The 16,402-nt window shown below is 35.8% G+C and overlaps 1 protein-coding gene across 3 annotated transcripts in view; it reads right to left on the reverse strand.

Annotated features, from left to right (window-relative positions):
- Positions 1-385: 385 nt before the first annotated feature.
- Positions 386-16,402, reverse strand: part of LOC149772820 (uncharacterized) — a 79,175-nt gene continuing 63,158 nt past the window's right edge. The window contains exons 3-8 of one of the 3 annotated variants that reach the window (XR_016417586.1): positions 14,805-15,083; positions 10,997-11,368; positions 9,928-10,053; positions 9,481-9,490; positions 1,680-6,413; positions 386-1,097 (exon numbers count right to left, since the gene is read on the reverse strand). Coding sequence is in view for 2 of the 3 variants with exons in the window: in XM_089947244.1 (XP_089803370.1) it covers positions 6,377-6,413; positions 9,481-9,490; positions 9,928-10,053; positions 10,997-11,368; positions 14,805-15,083 (824 nt within the window). In the remaining variant the exon portion in view is untranslated. Of the gene's footprint in view, positions 6,414-9,480; positions 9,573-9,927; positions 10,054-10,996; positions 11,369-14,804; positions 15,084-16,402 lie in introns of all 3 variants that reach the window. The other 2 variants (XM_089947244.1, XM_089947245.1) reach the window with 2 other exon arrangements.

Genomic DNA, 16,402 nt, shown 5'->3' on the forward strand with positions numbered 1-16,402 from the left:
GTATTGGATTCATCATTACCAATTCAAAAGACAACGATTACAATTCTCTGCTCAACAGAACAAGCCTAGACTGACTGAAACAGTCAATGGATGCAATCAACAGAGAGTCTGAAGAGCGTGTATTTTTAAATACGCTTGTTGCACCCTCCAGTTTCATACTCTGCACTTCATAGAATTTTGATAGAAAATTAATTTGCCGTGGTTTCCTCACTGGTTGTCCTGGCTGTTTAGAACGGTTTTGTAGACATTTTAAAAGGAACGTTTCAATTTATTTTACTGCGTTGTGTGTTATAGAGTATACAATTTGATGTTTACTAAACAACTTGTAGGGAATGATGACTCAGTTATTGGGGGGAAGGGTCTAAATAATAAGTTCAAGCACAAATAGCTTGCAAAACATTTTATTTCCCTGATTATCTTGAATTAAACGAGCAAAATCTTTACATGTGGATGAAAATCCCAGGCCTCTCCAGGAAATGAATGGTCGATTCGTTTATTTAAACGGCAGAATTAGCACTATGACGAACAGATGGACAGACGGAACCCATTTCTATCGCCTGCCGAGTTCGTTGGAGGTTCGATAATTAATAATTTATTTTAAAATCATGGTGAAATATATGAGTATAAAATAAGATATACAAATTTCACACCATATGCAGTTTATAAAGCTTAGGAAAGTATAATCTAAATCAATATATTTCAAGTTACCAACTATTACAAATATTTCTTTTTTTAGTCAGTAATACTGTCTGTGACAATCATCATAAATATCATGAGTGTATAATATTCTCTATCATGATGGTATTCCACTGATGAATTTGGTGTTTACAAAATGTCTCAAAGCCGTTTACAGTTTGATTATCTTTGGTCTCGTTGTTCTCGAAGAATATGCTCATGCCTTCTCATTTCATGTATCTGTCTCTCACAATATTCCTTTAAAACATCCAGAACAGAGTTTGCTATCCGCTTTTGCCGGCCAGCAACTTCTTAGAGGAGCTGCTACCTCAGCACCGGAACTGTCACTTTCCAGGCTGGTGTTTTAAACATCCTTGTCTTTAAAAATCGACAGATCTGCAGATCAGACGATGATGACTGACCTGATGAATGGAACGTAAAAGCTGGTTGGGGCGGTAAAATTGGACAGAAAGAAACATGGTATCATTAAATCTTTGCATTCTATTCAGTAGCGATTTTAAATTAATACGTTTTGACTCATTGAAGTTGACAATTTTTCATGGAATTTATTTTAAATGTGAGCGGAAAATGCATTAAATTATTTCACCCCTTTCCATTCGGAAAGTAAGATCATCTGTAACATAACATATTTCATCATTAATTTCAACAGGAACCCTAAAATTTAAAGAAAAAATATATTAAACAAAATGGATATAAATCTTCATCCATATCCTCCTTTAAGACGTAAAGCACAATCTTCTAATTTATTTATGTACGGAAGCCATTAATAAACACACACACACACACACACACACACACACACATATATATATAGTTTGCGAAAATGCGGATATGATGGTTTTAATTTTAAGACCCATAAACTATTTATAGAATGAGAATTATTGAAGAATAGCTCAACAAGAATATTACCTATCAGCTTAACATTTGAAAGGAATGTAGGGCCTAGTTCAATCGGAAAATGTGTATTTGAGTATATCAATTACCTCTGGTTGTCCATCGTGTCCGATAATGACCCTATTTGTACATCCGACGGTAACTACGCATGTGTCCTCCAAAGCTGGATGCACACAGGATGCTGCAGGCTGTGCATGGGAAGTCTGCAGACGTGATGGTCTGGGATGCTGCGATGTGCCGGTTTTCTCTCATGGTTATGAGTCGTTGGCGGCCGTCATCCTCCATTAGTTCAACAGACTTTGTGATGAGTTTGCCCCAGGTGGACCGGTCCTTGGCCGAAGCTTTCAGCTCGCCTGGTTGGATTCCTCTCCATTTCAGGTTACTCTTAAGATTGTCTGTGTACCATTTCATGGGGGCTCCCGTTTCAGCTTTCCCTGCTTGAGCTCACTATAGAAGAGGTCTCTCGGTTTTCTTTTCTCCTCCATTCAAATGACGTAGTTAGGCCATCTGAGCTTGGATTTCAAAAGCAGTGCCTCAGTGCTAGGAAGGCTGTCCCTGTTGAGGACGTTTATGTTGAACTCCTTATCTTGCCATTGGATGTGCTTGATTTACCGCAGAGAGCGCACGTGGAATTACTCCAGGTCCTTTACATGCCGTTAGTATACGTTCCAGATTTCGCAGTCGTAGAACAGGGAGGTGAGGATGACAGCTTTATATATCTTGATCTTGGTGGGCATCCGAATGTTCCTTTGCTGCAGGGCTCTGAGAAGAAGTACTCCTAGGGCTCTGGATTTCTTTCTGGATCCTGACTGTAATTTCAGTCTCAAGCAACGCATCTGAAGACATTGTGCTTCCCATTTATGTAGAGCTCTCCACGTTCTTCAACTGTCTCCCTTCAATCTTAATGGAGGGTTGCAGATGGTTTATGAAAAGAGCTGACTGAAGAAGTAACTGTTTTATCCAGGTTTATTGTCAGACCAAACAGCCTGTATGTCTCATATAACTTATCCACAATGGTCTGCAAGTGGGTTTTCTTGTGTGCCATAAGTGCATATTCATCAGCAAAGAGAGCTTCGAAAAGCAATCTTTCCAGTGTTTATGTTCATGCAGAGACCGACGTAAGTCAAACAGAGTTCCATCGATGTAATACTGATGTAGATTCCAATGTTTAGGTCCTTCGCTGCAAGGAGCAGGACTTGGGTGAAGAAGAGGTTGAACAGCACAGGTACGCTTCTCTTTTTACAGAGTCGAAAGTCTTGGTGAGGTTGATAAACACTCTGCAATGATCCATGTACTGTTCTCTGCATTTATCCTGTATCTGATGCACAGAGAAGATCATGTCGACTGTGCTGAGGCTTGGACGGAATTCACACTTGTTCCTTTGAAATGATTGTGACAAGCCCGTCCTGGATGGTGTGAAGAAGAATATTCCATGCAATGGAGAGCAGAGAGATTTCTCTATAGCTGTTTCAGTCAACTCTAGCACCTATTCTTGTACAGTGGACTCGTCTCGTAAATCTGGAGGCATCCCCTCCTTGACACAGATGATGGTGAGGATGTCACTGAAAGTTGCAAATGCTTCTGTGTCAAGAGCCTTGAATAACTCTGCAGGTGTTTCATCTGTACCTGGTGCTCTGCCGCAGTGTATCTGTTCAATGGCATTCCGCACCTCCTCCTCAGATCTGGACAAGTGCAGCTCTTCGTATACGGGTCTTTGATTGATTTGTTGCAGTGTTGCTCTATAGGCAGTAGATAGACGATTGAAGAGCTGACTAAAATGTTCCTACCGTTTTGCTTTGATCTCTTCCATGTCTTTGATGATTATGGTGTCATCGTCTGAGAGTAGAGGCTGTATCATGATCTAGAAGGGTAATAAACAGCTTTAATGACACAAAATAACTTTTTAGAGTTCTTCATACTAGCATATTGTTAGATTTCCTCAACCATGTTTTCACACTATTTATTATGCATTCTGAGTTCCATTGAGCCCTTACCTGCAGGTACTTGTACTTATATTTCTTGGAGATGGAGTTCGGGGTTTTTTGCGACTCAGAGTATGTCTTGTTATTTTCTTCAATTTGGATCTTAATGTTCTCATCATGTTCATCAAACTAGTCCTGGTGGACTCTTGTCCTATAACCCATGACTAACTTAGCTGTTTCTGTCACCATCTCTTAGAACTGGGTCAACGCTTAGTTGGGCCTCCAGTCAGTAGTCCTTCGACAGACAACTTGTTATCCATCTTGATTTGGAAGTCCCGGTTGTGCTACGGGTGCTGTAACTTGCTTGTGTGGAATACAGGTCTCCTCTTTTTGGGATGATGTGTAGGTTAGGCTTGGTACTGACAAGATTGTGGTTAGTGCAGCACTCTGCTCCGCGCACAGCTCTAGTGATTAGTTTATCTCTCATGTTCCTCTACGTGGTGATGACAGAGTATATGAGGTACAAATGCTTAGACCTTCGGTACATCCACGCTGACTCGTCCTTGTCCGCTTGTCTAAATATGGTGTTGGAGGTCACAAGGCTGTGTTCAGCACATTTGCTCAGGAGAAGCAGGTCGTTACTGTTCATTTTGCCAGATGACACCACTTCACTGTGCTTGGTCAATGCCAACTCTAGCGTTGAAATCACACAACAAGATCAGCTTATCATTGGCCGGAAGAAAGGTGATGATAACGTCCAAGGCGGTTTAGAAATGTTCCTTCTTTTCCTCTGGGTATGTCATGGTTGGTGCATAGGCACTTATACTTTTCAGGAAGTGTTTACCACTCAAAGGGAGACTGAGTTTCTTCAGTCTCTCGTTGATGTAGGTTAATAGGTCTTCGAGGTGGTTCTGTAGGCTTGTCTTAATGGCGAGTCCCACTCCATGGATCCTGTCCTCTTCTTCTGATTTTCCCTTCCAGAAATATGTGTCTCCACCTCCAATCTTAGTCAGCGATCCATTACAAGCAAGTCGGATCTCACTGAGTGATACCAGGTTGATAATGGTGCTAGTTCTCTGGCGATAAGTGCCTGTTGGTCTTTGGGATGGTGCCCCACATGTCTCTATGCAGGAGTGTATAGACATTCCGTGCTCCATGATAAGTTTCTCTCCCCCAACCCCCAACCACCGTTTATTTGTTCTGCTATGTTCTGCATTTCGATCGCATTGAAGGATTATCTGTCAGTCGCGGAAAACTGGACAGAATATGAAGGGCTGACACGGTTTAGGTCACCTTGTATAGACCTGTCTTTGTACGGGATGAGCAGTGCTGTTCTAAAAAGGGCACCTTTGTCACTCTGGATGTAGCCGGACTCCTTTGCTGTCCTGGATATGAAGGAGAACGACAACTTGTCCATCGACCGACTACGTGTAGGTTTGCAACTACGACTGCCAGTGGTCATCTCTCGATTCGCAGCTCTCCGGTCGCGGGAGAGCTTTTAAAGTGGGAAATTCGTTGCATAGGGACTTTCTCAGAATCGGAAGCCGGTTCCCAGTGGCACAAATAATCGGTATGGCTGTAGACTCCATTTGCTTTAGTTGATGGTCATGATTCATAATGTGCATCATCAATGCCTTAGCGCTCCACAGCACTTTTTAGTTCACCGCTTGCCCGTTGGGTCAACTATGACCTCATCCGCCCAGCCATCAGGATCAGATTTTGCTTGGAAAAGTAGATAGGTCCCTCTGCTTAACACATAGTTGTGGAAGTGGTCGGTGTGACTCCAGGGCGTGTCCACACATCGTTGGGCCTGCATGCCACTCCTCTGGGGCATACCGCTGCTCCAAGGTCCCCTTCAGTTCAGCCTGGGATACAATGATTCCCATATGATCTTGAACGATAGAAAAAATGAATAGCTTAAATTTTTTAAAAGTAATTTAGTGCCACTCACATCTCCTCCGTCTGTTTTCTAAAAGATCACACCTACAAAATGTATGTGTGAGTTCCTGACCTGAGAACGCGTTCTGGATGTTCGAGTGTCAAGAACGAAGCTATAAAGTGCACCGCTGTGAAGAACAATCCTCTCGAAAAATCCAATATTTTACATATATTTAAATAATTTTGAAAATATTTATGTTGCATTATCATCAATTTACAAAAATTAAAGGTTACTCTTTGAAATGCACACAAGCGGACGAATACATTTTTGTATGTCAAACATTTTATTGAATTAAGGGGATTCATAATTGCAAGTAATACAATTTCAAATTAAAGGCATCATTCTATCCACGCATACCTACCAGAATACATACCTACCGACCTAGCTGCATGCATACATACATACATACATACATACATACGTACATACATTATCACATGAGTGCGTTTATCATTTACAATGAAAGTTTCGAATGCCGAAAGGTATTGATTCTCGGAATGAATTTTGATCTGTAAATATACGTAGAAAATGAAAATAATTTGCTAGTTTCTTATTTTAAATGATATAATTAGTTGGTTGTAAATTGGAAAAACAAAGCACATTAAAACTATGGCAAGTTGTTTAAGATTGACCTGATAGTTCCTTTGATAACTGATACCAAAACTGTGCACTTTCATAGCGTGTCTGTTCACACATAGATTATAGTTGTACTCTGACACTTGTATATTGTTCGTTGTATAGAATGAAACTGCGATAATACATTCATGACAGTATAAACATTAACTGCATAAAGTGTCGCTGTATTCCTTAGTATGTCTCATATATAGACATAATGTCAGGACACTCATTAGTCAAAACGTTTTGTTTTATTGTCTTCACAAGATAGTTTTGCAAGAGCAAAACATCGGTGCGACATTTTATTATCTCAGGCGAGTTCGTTGATCTCATTCATCTGTCCAGACCTAAAATGTAAAGAATACCTGAAACAGTTTTATAAAATTTGATTTCAATGTGATACAAGCAAGAATGCGAATAATTGAAATTGAACATTACGGTATAAAAAAATAACATGGAACCAAAAATCTTTTCTTTTCTACCTTAAATGATAAGAATGATGGCAATATCGTTAGGAATACACTGCATGTCAATGAACATTTTAGTTTCGGTATTGTGATAACACACATTGCATAGTTAACCATACGGTCAGAACTTGATCGTCGCTGTTATTTTAAAATTAAAGTAAAAAACTTTTGTACAAAAAAAAGAGAAAAAATTGTGAAAACGCTTTGGTGACTTTTGAAGTTACGATACTATTTTAATCGTAATTGTTTATAGTGAGACCTGAGGAAAAATGGAAATTAATGCAAAGTTCAATAATACGAAAGTTGGAGCTTAGAATTAAAGCTGAAGTAATATGCTTTTAGTACGATTGCATACTGGTACAAAAATTGGAATCACTAAATCTATACTTAATCATAAGCAGTTTTTAAACATAAAGTAAAATGATTAAATAGATAAAGACATTTATAAAACAAAACATGAGTAAGCTGTTGACAGCTTACCGGCCAAGCTTTAAGACCCAGATTTTGACATAAATTAAACAAACAGATGTGATTGCAAAATGAATTAAATATATAAATATGGGTTGGAGAAGAAAGAACTGTAGCAACTAACAGTTGAAAAATAATTTTGAAGTGAGTGTCATGCATGTGTTGCATTTAAAATGTTCACATTTCTGACAAGTACAGTCAATGAGCACGAAACAAAAGGTCAGATGCTTACTTATAAGGAAGGTGTATTTAAATGCATCTCTTATCATAATTACACACCAAAAGTTCTATTAGAGTAGGGACAGATATAATCTACACGTATGAGTTAATCAGTAAGTAAACAGGGTAACATAGTTTTGACTTATTGATTTTGAACTGATCATAAAACATTTTTGTATCTTGTTATTGATATAGGAATGGACGTTAAATAAATACCGAGGATATTTCATATCTTAAACTTAAATTAAGTCAGAAAACATATGCCAAACAAAACGGCTCAGACAACAACAACAACAAACAAAGAAATGCAATAAAAAACTATGTATCATCCTTTTACTGTAAATGACATTTTGGCAGTATAATGTAACGAATGTGCAACAATATATGATCATATCGCCCAGTTCCATCTATACATTTCTACAAATGTCCCGATACTAAACGTATAAAATATATATTTGCTTGCATGCATAATTTTTGTGTTTGAAATTCAAACCGGCAATGTATCGTGTCACTTTAGAACAAATATCCGCATAGCGAAGTAAATTTGTATCAGGTTTACGAATGGATATCATATGCAGTTTCTGTTTGTTTTCGTTATTTTTATCTCATCAAATGGAAGCTCTTTACTTTCAGTTCGTAATAATTTTATCCTGTGCACAATTGCCGATTGAAGGGTTTTTGCTCATTTCCTGTTATCTGTCACAGGTGAATCGAGAGCAATGTAGCAGTGACATCACTGTGTCAACATTTTATCTTAAAAGTACATCTTCGTTTTGTCGGAATACAACGAAAATAACTTTTAAATAAACTGCATTTTAACAAGAAATGCAATGTTCCTTTACATTTTCAATATAATGGCTTTTATCTGGATAATAATAGTTCACGTGGGCAATAATAATTAGAACAGAGCACAGCTACATCGGACTTTCTTAGTACAAGTGTATCATCTTTAGAAATACGAGTTCGCCTTGCGATAAAGATAGATGGGATACTATAATGTTCTGCCTGAAATAAGATTATTTCTTCAGCAGTCAGGACTATGCATTTTCCTGTGGTTTGGTTTGACACAGATTACACGTAATATAACATACGGGTGGCTGACTAAATATGGCTTTAGCTGAAACAATTTCTTTTCATTTTATTAAATTTTGGGTGTGTGGAATACATTCACTTAAAAGTGACATTGAAATTTAAATGGCAATAGTAATATGGATTTTGATCATAGTAACAGTCCTTGGATTTTCTTGACTAAGCATCCACCCATATTAACTGCACATATGAATTCGTAATGATGTATTCTTTTCTAACTGGTTCAAGTATAATTCGATATTTTTGCATTACCATTCATAAAGTGCATATACTTTTAACTTTTTGGGGGCATTATCTCTCTTTTACTAATAATAATTATTGATTTTAGCAGTTTTGTAAGAAAAGTTACTAGCAATAGTTTAGTCGATACTTTTTATCAAATAAACATATGGCTGAGCGTCAGGTGAATCATTTAGAAAATTTTAAGTTGCATTAAATACATTCGGAAACGCATCCAAGAAACATGTTCAATCTGAGTACTGATTCGCGAAGACAAACATTAAAACGAAATCCTTTCTTTATTATAATTTACGACAAAGATTAATACACGCCCTTTGACTTTCCCGATGACACTCATATTTACTCAGCTGTTGCAGATATATACTTCTGTCTTCTTTTTACAAGTTGAAGCAAGTCATTGTATTGTCAACAACCTATCTTGTTATTAAAACTTCGGTTAAGTGAAGATGAAAGAAAGTGATGGTGAAAATGGTAAGTCGTAGTCACATTTAACATTTCCACATCCTTGATAGCAAACGGATTTATTCCTTTTCTCATTTGGACCTTAATCATACAAAGGTAACAAAAAATTCCAATTGATTCTCCATTCAGGAACATTTCAAAGTGAGGGAATTTATAAAACATATAAGATAAGGATAATTATTAAACGTTCAAATAGTGTATTCCATACTATATGGGTAATTTTGTAGAACTCATATGCCTCTCTCAATAACAAGAAATAACGGATGCAATGGAGAAACGTGTACCACATAAAATGAAATCAAACCTTTTTGAACAAAACACTGGGCATTACTTTAACAACAAAAGCTGTGAATGAGATGTATTTTTATAGGAGTAATTAGAATTTTGTTGCCTTCCGGCAACTTCAAGAGGTAGAAATAAAATAAATTTGACACTTCTTTACATGATTTCAACAAAACAACTTGCTTACCTTTCTCCCTCTGAAAATAAAAAGAATTCTCATGTCGTTAATTCAGAGTTATCTCCTGGGTAAAGCACTTGCTTGCAAATATTCTTCTTTTCCTGGCAAAAGTTAACAAATTAATATTTGATCGACTATTTCTAAAAACCAATTTAAAAAGGACATTTAAAGGTTTAATTGAATGTGGAAACATGAAATCATAAAGGTTTTGAAACTATTACGCAGAACATTCATAGTATTACAAAAGTTAAGCTTAATTTTATGAGACCCAGGATCAATTTTGACTATTTTACACAATAACGCAGCTATTATGAATAAAATATTTATCTTAAATCTATAACGTATTTTGAAAACATGCCGTAAAATGTATTTGTTAATACAATGAATGCTGTCTTTGGAATAATATTCTGACTAATAACATTTTACGTCGTTAATTTTGACAGGGAAGCGATTTACCTTTCCTGCAAAGTACGCTTCTTCTAATGATGAGTAATGTTAAGAATATAGATGGTACCGATCCAGCTACCAGACATCCCAAACATGCACCTATCAATGCCCCAGTACTATGGCCACCTGTATGATCTGAAGAAGAAGAAAAAATCAGCACAGCAACGCATTTGAAGTTCATGACAGTTATGTACCAAATCATGCATAATTTTTCATCCTAGAAAAGTTTAAAGGTAAAAAATAAAGTTCATGCAACTTATAAATAGGACAAGCAATGTAATATTGCGTCTATTATTCATGACCCAGTTTTCGGTAGTTATGAAAAGTATAAATTTTTTACTTGCAAAACACTGATTATAACTGAGTCCAAAAATTAAACGTTCATAAAATAAATTTCAAACAAAACTTATGTTAATCGCACTTTGCTAGCAGCAATTGTAACCGGGGGTGAAAATAGGAGGTTAACAGCTTTATGCTTCACATTGCACTCTGATGAGAAATACCGCAAAGTTTTGTCATGGAAAAAATATTTAAAAAAAAATGTTTTTCAACCTGTATCAGCTTTTAATGTTGACAGTTTACAGGATAAATACCAAATAAACTTATTGGAAAATTATTACCTCACATAATTTAAAATACACGTATATTTAACTTACCCAGATTATCAACAGTTACGAAGAATGTCGACGTATATTTGGTAGAGTAATAACAAATCCTTGCTAACCTCAAGCCATTTAACACGTGCTATATTCAAAACTAATCTATAATTAAAAATTATAAATACATGTTTGCGCTATATTTAAAAGCAGTATGGTCACGCTTGTCCTCTTCATTATTGTACAATATTTTAAAGATATTTATGTAATTTGGAAAAAGCAAGCAATGTTTTATTAAATTAAACAAACGGGTTTATTTCTGATGCTTTATACCTTTTCCTATGTTCTTGTTTTACTTCTTTACTAAATTAAAACTTTTGCAAAACCCTATCGGTAAATAAGTTATCTTTATAGATAATTACAAATTAATTTGTGTTCAACAAATCCCTACTGCTTGCAACATGAAATTTAGTATATATTACCCTTATATTCTGCTGACACCGAAACATGTGTCGTGTTAAGAAGTTGTTCCACCGGGACTAATGGAGTGACACGCCTTATAATGAATGGTTCGCTTTCGTTTGACATTAACCCATCTTCTTCAACCGTGCAAGTTACATAGATAGTGGCATTCGCCTCCAAGTGACAAGACTCACGACACAAAGTAAGTACCGGTCCGCTCTTTCTAAAGCAAGTGTTAGGATTGAGTCGATTGACTTTCCAATGATAGGAAAGAGGGCTTCTAGAAAATACAGGCTGCGTTCTCGATTCTGAAGTGCAAATCAGTTCAAGCAGACCTTGATCGGAATTGGAACTAAAGTTTTGAGCCGATATTATTGGCCGTGTCGGATAGTCTGAAAAAAAAGCGATTTAGAGTTAGAGAACACTGTTGGATCTTTCAAGAAGCGGTAATAGAAGACCCGTTAGAGCATGAAGCAACTTCCTTTACTATCGCACAAAATCACCTGTATGGGCAACTCACAGTCTCGTCCCAACAAAGTTTTATTCGTTGCAACTTTGGAAACGACCCAAATTCCTTTTTTCCAAAAATATAAAGGTTTTATACCTGTTTTTCCTTCTCCATCATAAGCTTTGTGTGTACTGGGTTTCTTACCCAACTCCATCCACCTAAAAATGGTTGTTCTTTGAATAAAATTTCATTACTTTGTTGGGTTTAATCTGCCATTTTGCTATCTTGATTTAAACGCTTTGGCACATTTTTGTAAATTTGGGGCATGTATTCCCATACCCCAACACACACACACACACACACACACACACACACACACACACACACACACCTTATGGCATCAAGTCCCCATAGATGAGTTAGTTTCCTAGTTCTTCATCCTTGCATGTCTCTAAGCCTGCTCTCATTTGATCCGATGGCGAACCATACCCTTACTAGTGAAGGGCAAAACCCACTATCAATACAGCTGTCTACTTGAGTGGAAGAAACTAAAATTCATTTTTGTGAACCTTACCCTTGCGGTGTATCATGCATCAGTTATGCCGGCTTTGGTGAGCGCATGCGTATTTGTTATTGCATTTTTAACCCCTGTGTCATTGTCAGAGAACGAACAATAAATAGAACATATATTATTTACAGTTGTATATTATTTTATCCGACAAAAGTGAAATAAATGCATTTATTTATGTTATGATGTGTGTATGATAGTGTTCTTTAAAACGGGGTACGCTTGTTAATACATTTTCATGAATATTACCCGTTTTGTACTTGTTGCGATTATGTCTATGTTCTGTATTCTCCTTGTCTGTCCCTTGTGTACACAGTTTTGTGTACCTAATATTTGTTAGGTATTCGTGTTAAGCGCTCATGTTTGATGCTGTTAATAACTTAATTAATATAGTTAATCGATACCCTATTTCTTGATGGCTCCTTACTTAAATATTATAGACGAAAATACTTTTTGTGACCTTTGCACACAAGGTCTGTTTTGTAATACTAATGTCACTCTTAGTGTGTGATGCTGTTCTGCGTACAAGAATCTAGTGTACCTAAGTTTTCTTCGACATATGCTACTTTTGGATGTTCCCTTAGATGTTGTAAATATATTAGTTAGATATTTGCCTGGGCAGAGAGTCTCCGATTAAATGAATGAACGCCTGCTTTAAGAGGTAGAATGGTGACGTGTACTAATGAGATTTTACTTAATGCGATTTGTATTATTTAAATAATTAAAAATTCGCTAGCCTGTATCATAATATTATTTATTGTTATTTAAAAGTTCTGTTAATATTATCCAGCATTCTCATGTAGAAATCAGGGATAATACTTTCAACTTTGTTTGGTATATAGCTCTCTCTCTCTCGTAAAAAGTATCATGCAGGGAGAGCACTTCCGTTCTGTTTGGTGTATATATATATATATATATATATATATATATATATATATATATATATATATATATATATATCACTCGATGAAATATATCCGTTATTCACTCGTTTGAAGCAAATGTCCTCAATATTATTATTGTTGTTGTTGTTGTTATTATTATTATTATTATTATTATTATTATTATTATTATTATTATTATATAATAATAATGGTTGGGAGCGCATACGGGGCGGTTGCCCTGGGCGCCAGAGGACTTGGGTGCCAAAACCCTGGATGCCAGAGGCCCGTGGACAGTCATCGTCGCCCTGGGCGCCATTTGCCGTTAGTACGCCAGTGTTCCCAAGACAGGCAGAGCCACAAGTGGAAATACTTAAGTTTTTAAGCACGGGATGAAATATATATCAGTTATTCACTAGTAACAAGCACATTTTCGTTTTATTTTACGCTCAAAAGTCAGATTGAGGTTGCATATTTCTTAATGGATTCAGCGCGTTGTCAGCGGTTTACAGTTTATGCTCTGCCGTTTTGTGATTATTCACAGAGAAAATATAAACAGTTACATATATCTTACGCCCAATTCAAAGTAAAATAGGACACGAAAAGTATACGCAGCATATTAACTATGTATCGTATTTCACCCAGCGAATTATCACCTTTATCTTACTTGGAAAAGAAAGCCCAGTAATTCTAGCATAAAATGAAAATAATAGTACTCTTTATTTAACGAGGATAACACATTTGGTCATGAAAGACCCATCTGCCATGTAGTCCTAAATTTTTGTAACATTGTACGTTATTCAAAATACACACACACACACACACACACACACACACTAAGGGATGATCGCACACGCACTCACACAGATTTCAAATGAATTAAGACTTGCTTAACAGGTACATACAGACCCCTTCAGAGGTTGAGAGAGGCAAGGGCCACATCGGGAATTTGAGGCTCCTAGGCCCCGGTTATATTGAAATTTTGAAATTAATCAAATGCCAAAACAAGCGCATATGATTTAGCGTATAACCATGTAAACGACAACTTAGTATACATATAATTATTTACAGAATCGTTTATCTTGAAAAATCACTTTTCAAGGCACGTTAGGGGTTGAGGCTCGGGCCATATGTAACCCACCCACCCCGCACCCGGTGAGGCCTGGGTACATATATGAACAATATACTATAAAAAAAATAGTTTCATATGTTAGTAGTCCTATGTGCATAACATAAATTAAACCATTCACATATTATTTCTGGACATAATGATAAAACTCTGTACTGGGAAGCTTTAATATATCATTCCAACTTGTCAAGAAAGAACTTCTTTACTGGGTTTTAAACGAAGGAAGGCAAATTGAATTACGAATCCACAGGGGTAAGGAATTCCAAAAGTTAGATGCTGATACTGTCATAGAGTGTTTGAATGGTTGGTTTGCGACTAAGGAATCTCAAGTTCGTTGTTACTTGTTGATCGGAGATTACGCTCAGTATTTCATGATCTTAGTTCAATTAGGTTATATATATATATATATATATATATATATATATATATATATATATATATATATATATATATATATATATATATATATATATATATATATAATCTGGATAAAGATAGTTTAAAAGCTTATATGAATATGAAATAAATAATACGTTTTTGTATTGACAGTCATTGATGTTTTGAAATAACACATTCGAGGGAATCGTAATAGAATGGAAATTGTTCATCTGTATATTTTACTCTCTCTCCGTTATTCACTCATTTGAAGCAAATATCCTCTAGACTGTTATTATAATTATTATCTTCCTAATTTGCTTGCTTCATCCTGAGGTTCAACAGCGTCACGCCTTCTGAACAAAGTCAGATTAACCTAACTATTACAAAGGGGAACAGATAAGATGAAGAAAAAAACCATACCTACCTTGGACCTGAATAATAAACGCAACCTTCGCTAAATACCACTGTTGCAGAATGTAGTAGATCCCTGCATCAGAGAATTTAATGTCCAAGAATGTAAAATTTAGAAATGGATATGCAAGATCACCAATAAATGGGATCACCCTTCCATCGATCCTCTGTATAACGAAGTCAGGATCAGGGTAAAAATGCCACTTTCTTAAAGGCAGAGACGGGTAACAATCTTTATATACAGTACATCTGAACGTAAAATTGAGCGGTGTTCCAAAGAGATATGCTCGTCCTGCAAAATGAGGAGTTAAAACATTATTAAATATTGCAAATTTCTAAAATGAGTAGGTCAAAATGTAAGTTGACATTTATAAAGAAGCTATCGAGTTTGTCAGACTTTCAGCGCAATCAAACAGGAGACGGTGAAAAGATTTGGAGACATTTAAATACTTTACTTGTGCTTAAATATAATGCAGTTAGTGTAGTCTTGGATCCTAGAAGACGAATTATGTCAGCGTTTTAGCTCCTTTCATACGCATGTATAATTTATAAAATATGAAGTATTCATTAAAATGAATAAATGGCAATAATGATAGATAAATGGAAAACTTATCAAGAGACAAGAACAGAAAAAAAATATGATATTGACCTCACTGTTTTCGATCGTCTGATCATCGGACACGTTAACAAGTTGGAGTCAAGACCTCATTGCTGAAGCTGTATCTCTTATAAAAACAAAGGTGTATAAAATTCCATACAATTGTAAATGTCCTATCACAAGTCAAAAAGTATAGACTGTTCCGAATGAATTCCATTAGTCTTGAATCACCTGATGTGCCAATAGTTTTGAATGTCCAGATGCACTAATAGTCTTGAATATTATTCCAAAATAATATGTTATTCCAAAAGTCACTGAGCGCTTTGTAAATCTACTACATAATTTAAATAAATAATTCATCTCAAATTATATATTGACACCACTGTAACTGATTCTACAGACTGATCTTAAATCAGGAATGAATAATTTGTTTACCAAACACCTCTTTACAAATTTTCAATTCCCCTACGACACAGTAGCATTTTCCTGGAAATTAAAGTATTATTCCACTAACTCATAAACAAAATTAAGCCGAGATATCAAATTTTAGTAAAAACTATATACTACTTACAACATGCAAAAACGTTATCCACAACCCTCAACCATGAACAAAATTCAAGAACGCAATGTAAATTAAATATATATAACTATATATATATATATATATATATATATATATATATATATATATATATATATATATATATATATATCTGTGTGTGTGTGTCTTTGCTTGCGATGGGTGAATAATAGATAATAGGTGTGTTTCATCAAGTGGATGAAAATCCTTAAATGTTTCACCAACGATTATTCACTCGTTAACAAGCAAATTTTCTTTTCAGTTTATGCTAAAATGTACAGGCTAGCAACGTTTATGTTCTGCTGTATTTTGTGATTATTCGCACAGAAAAAGTAAAATGTTACATAATTCCCCTTCCCAATTCAAAAGAAAATAGCTCATTAAGAATAAAAACGTTTTGCCACATGTTGGATTTGAACTGGGATTGGCTTTG

The sequence above is a fragment of the Sinohyriopsis cumingii genome, unplaced genomic scaffold, assembly GCF_028554795.1.
Source record: "Sinohyriopsis cumingii isolate HCF-2022 unplaced genomic scaffold, ASM2855479v2 utg001164l, whole genome shotgun sequence".
Classification (NCBI taxonomy): domain Eukaryota; kingdom Metazoa; phylum Mollusca; class Bivalvia; order Unionida; family Unionidae; genus Sinohyriopsis; species Sinohyriopsis cumingii.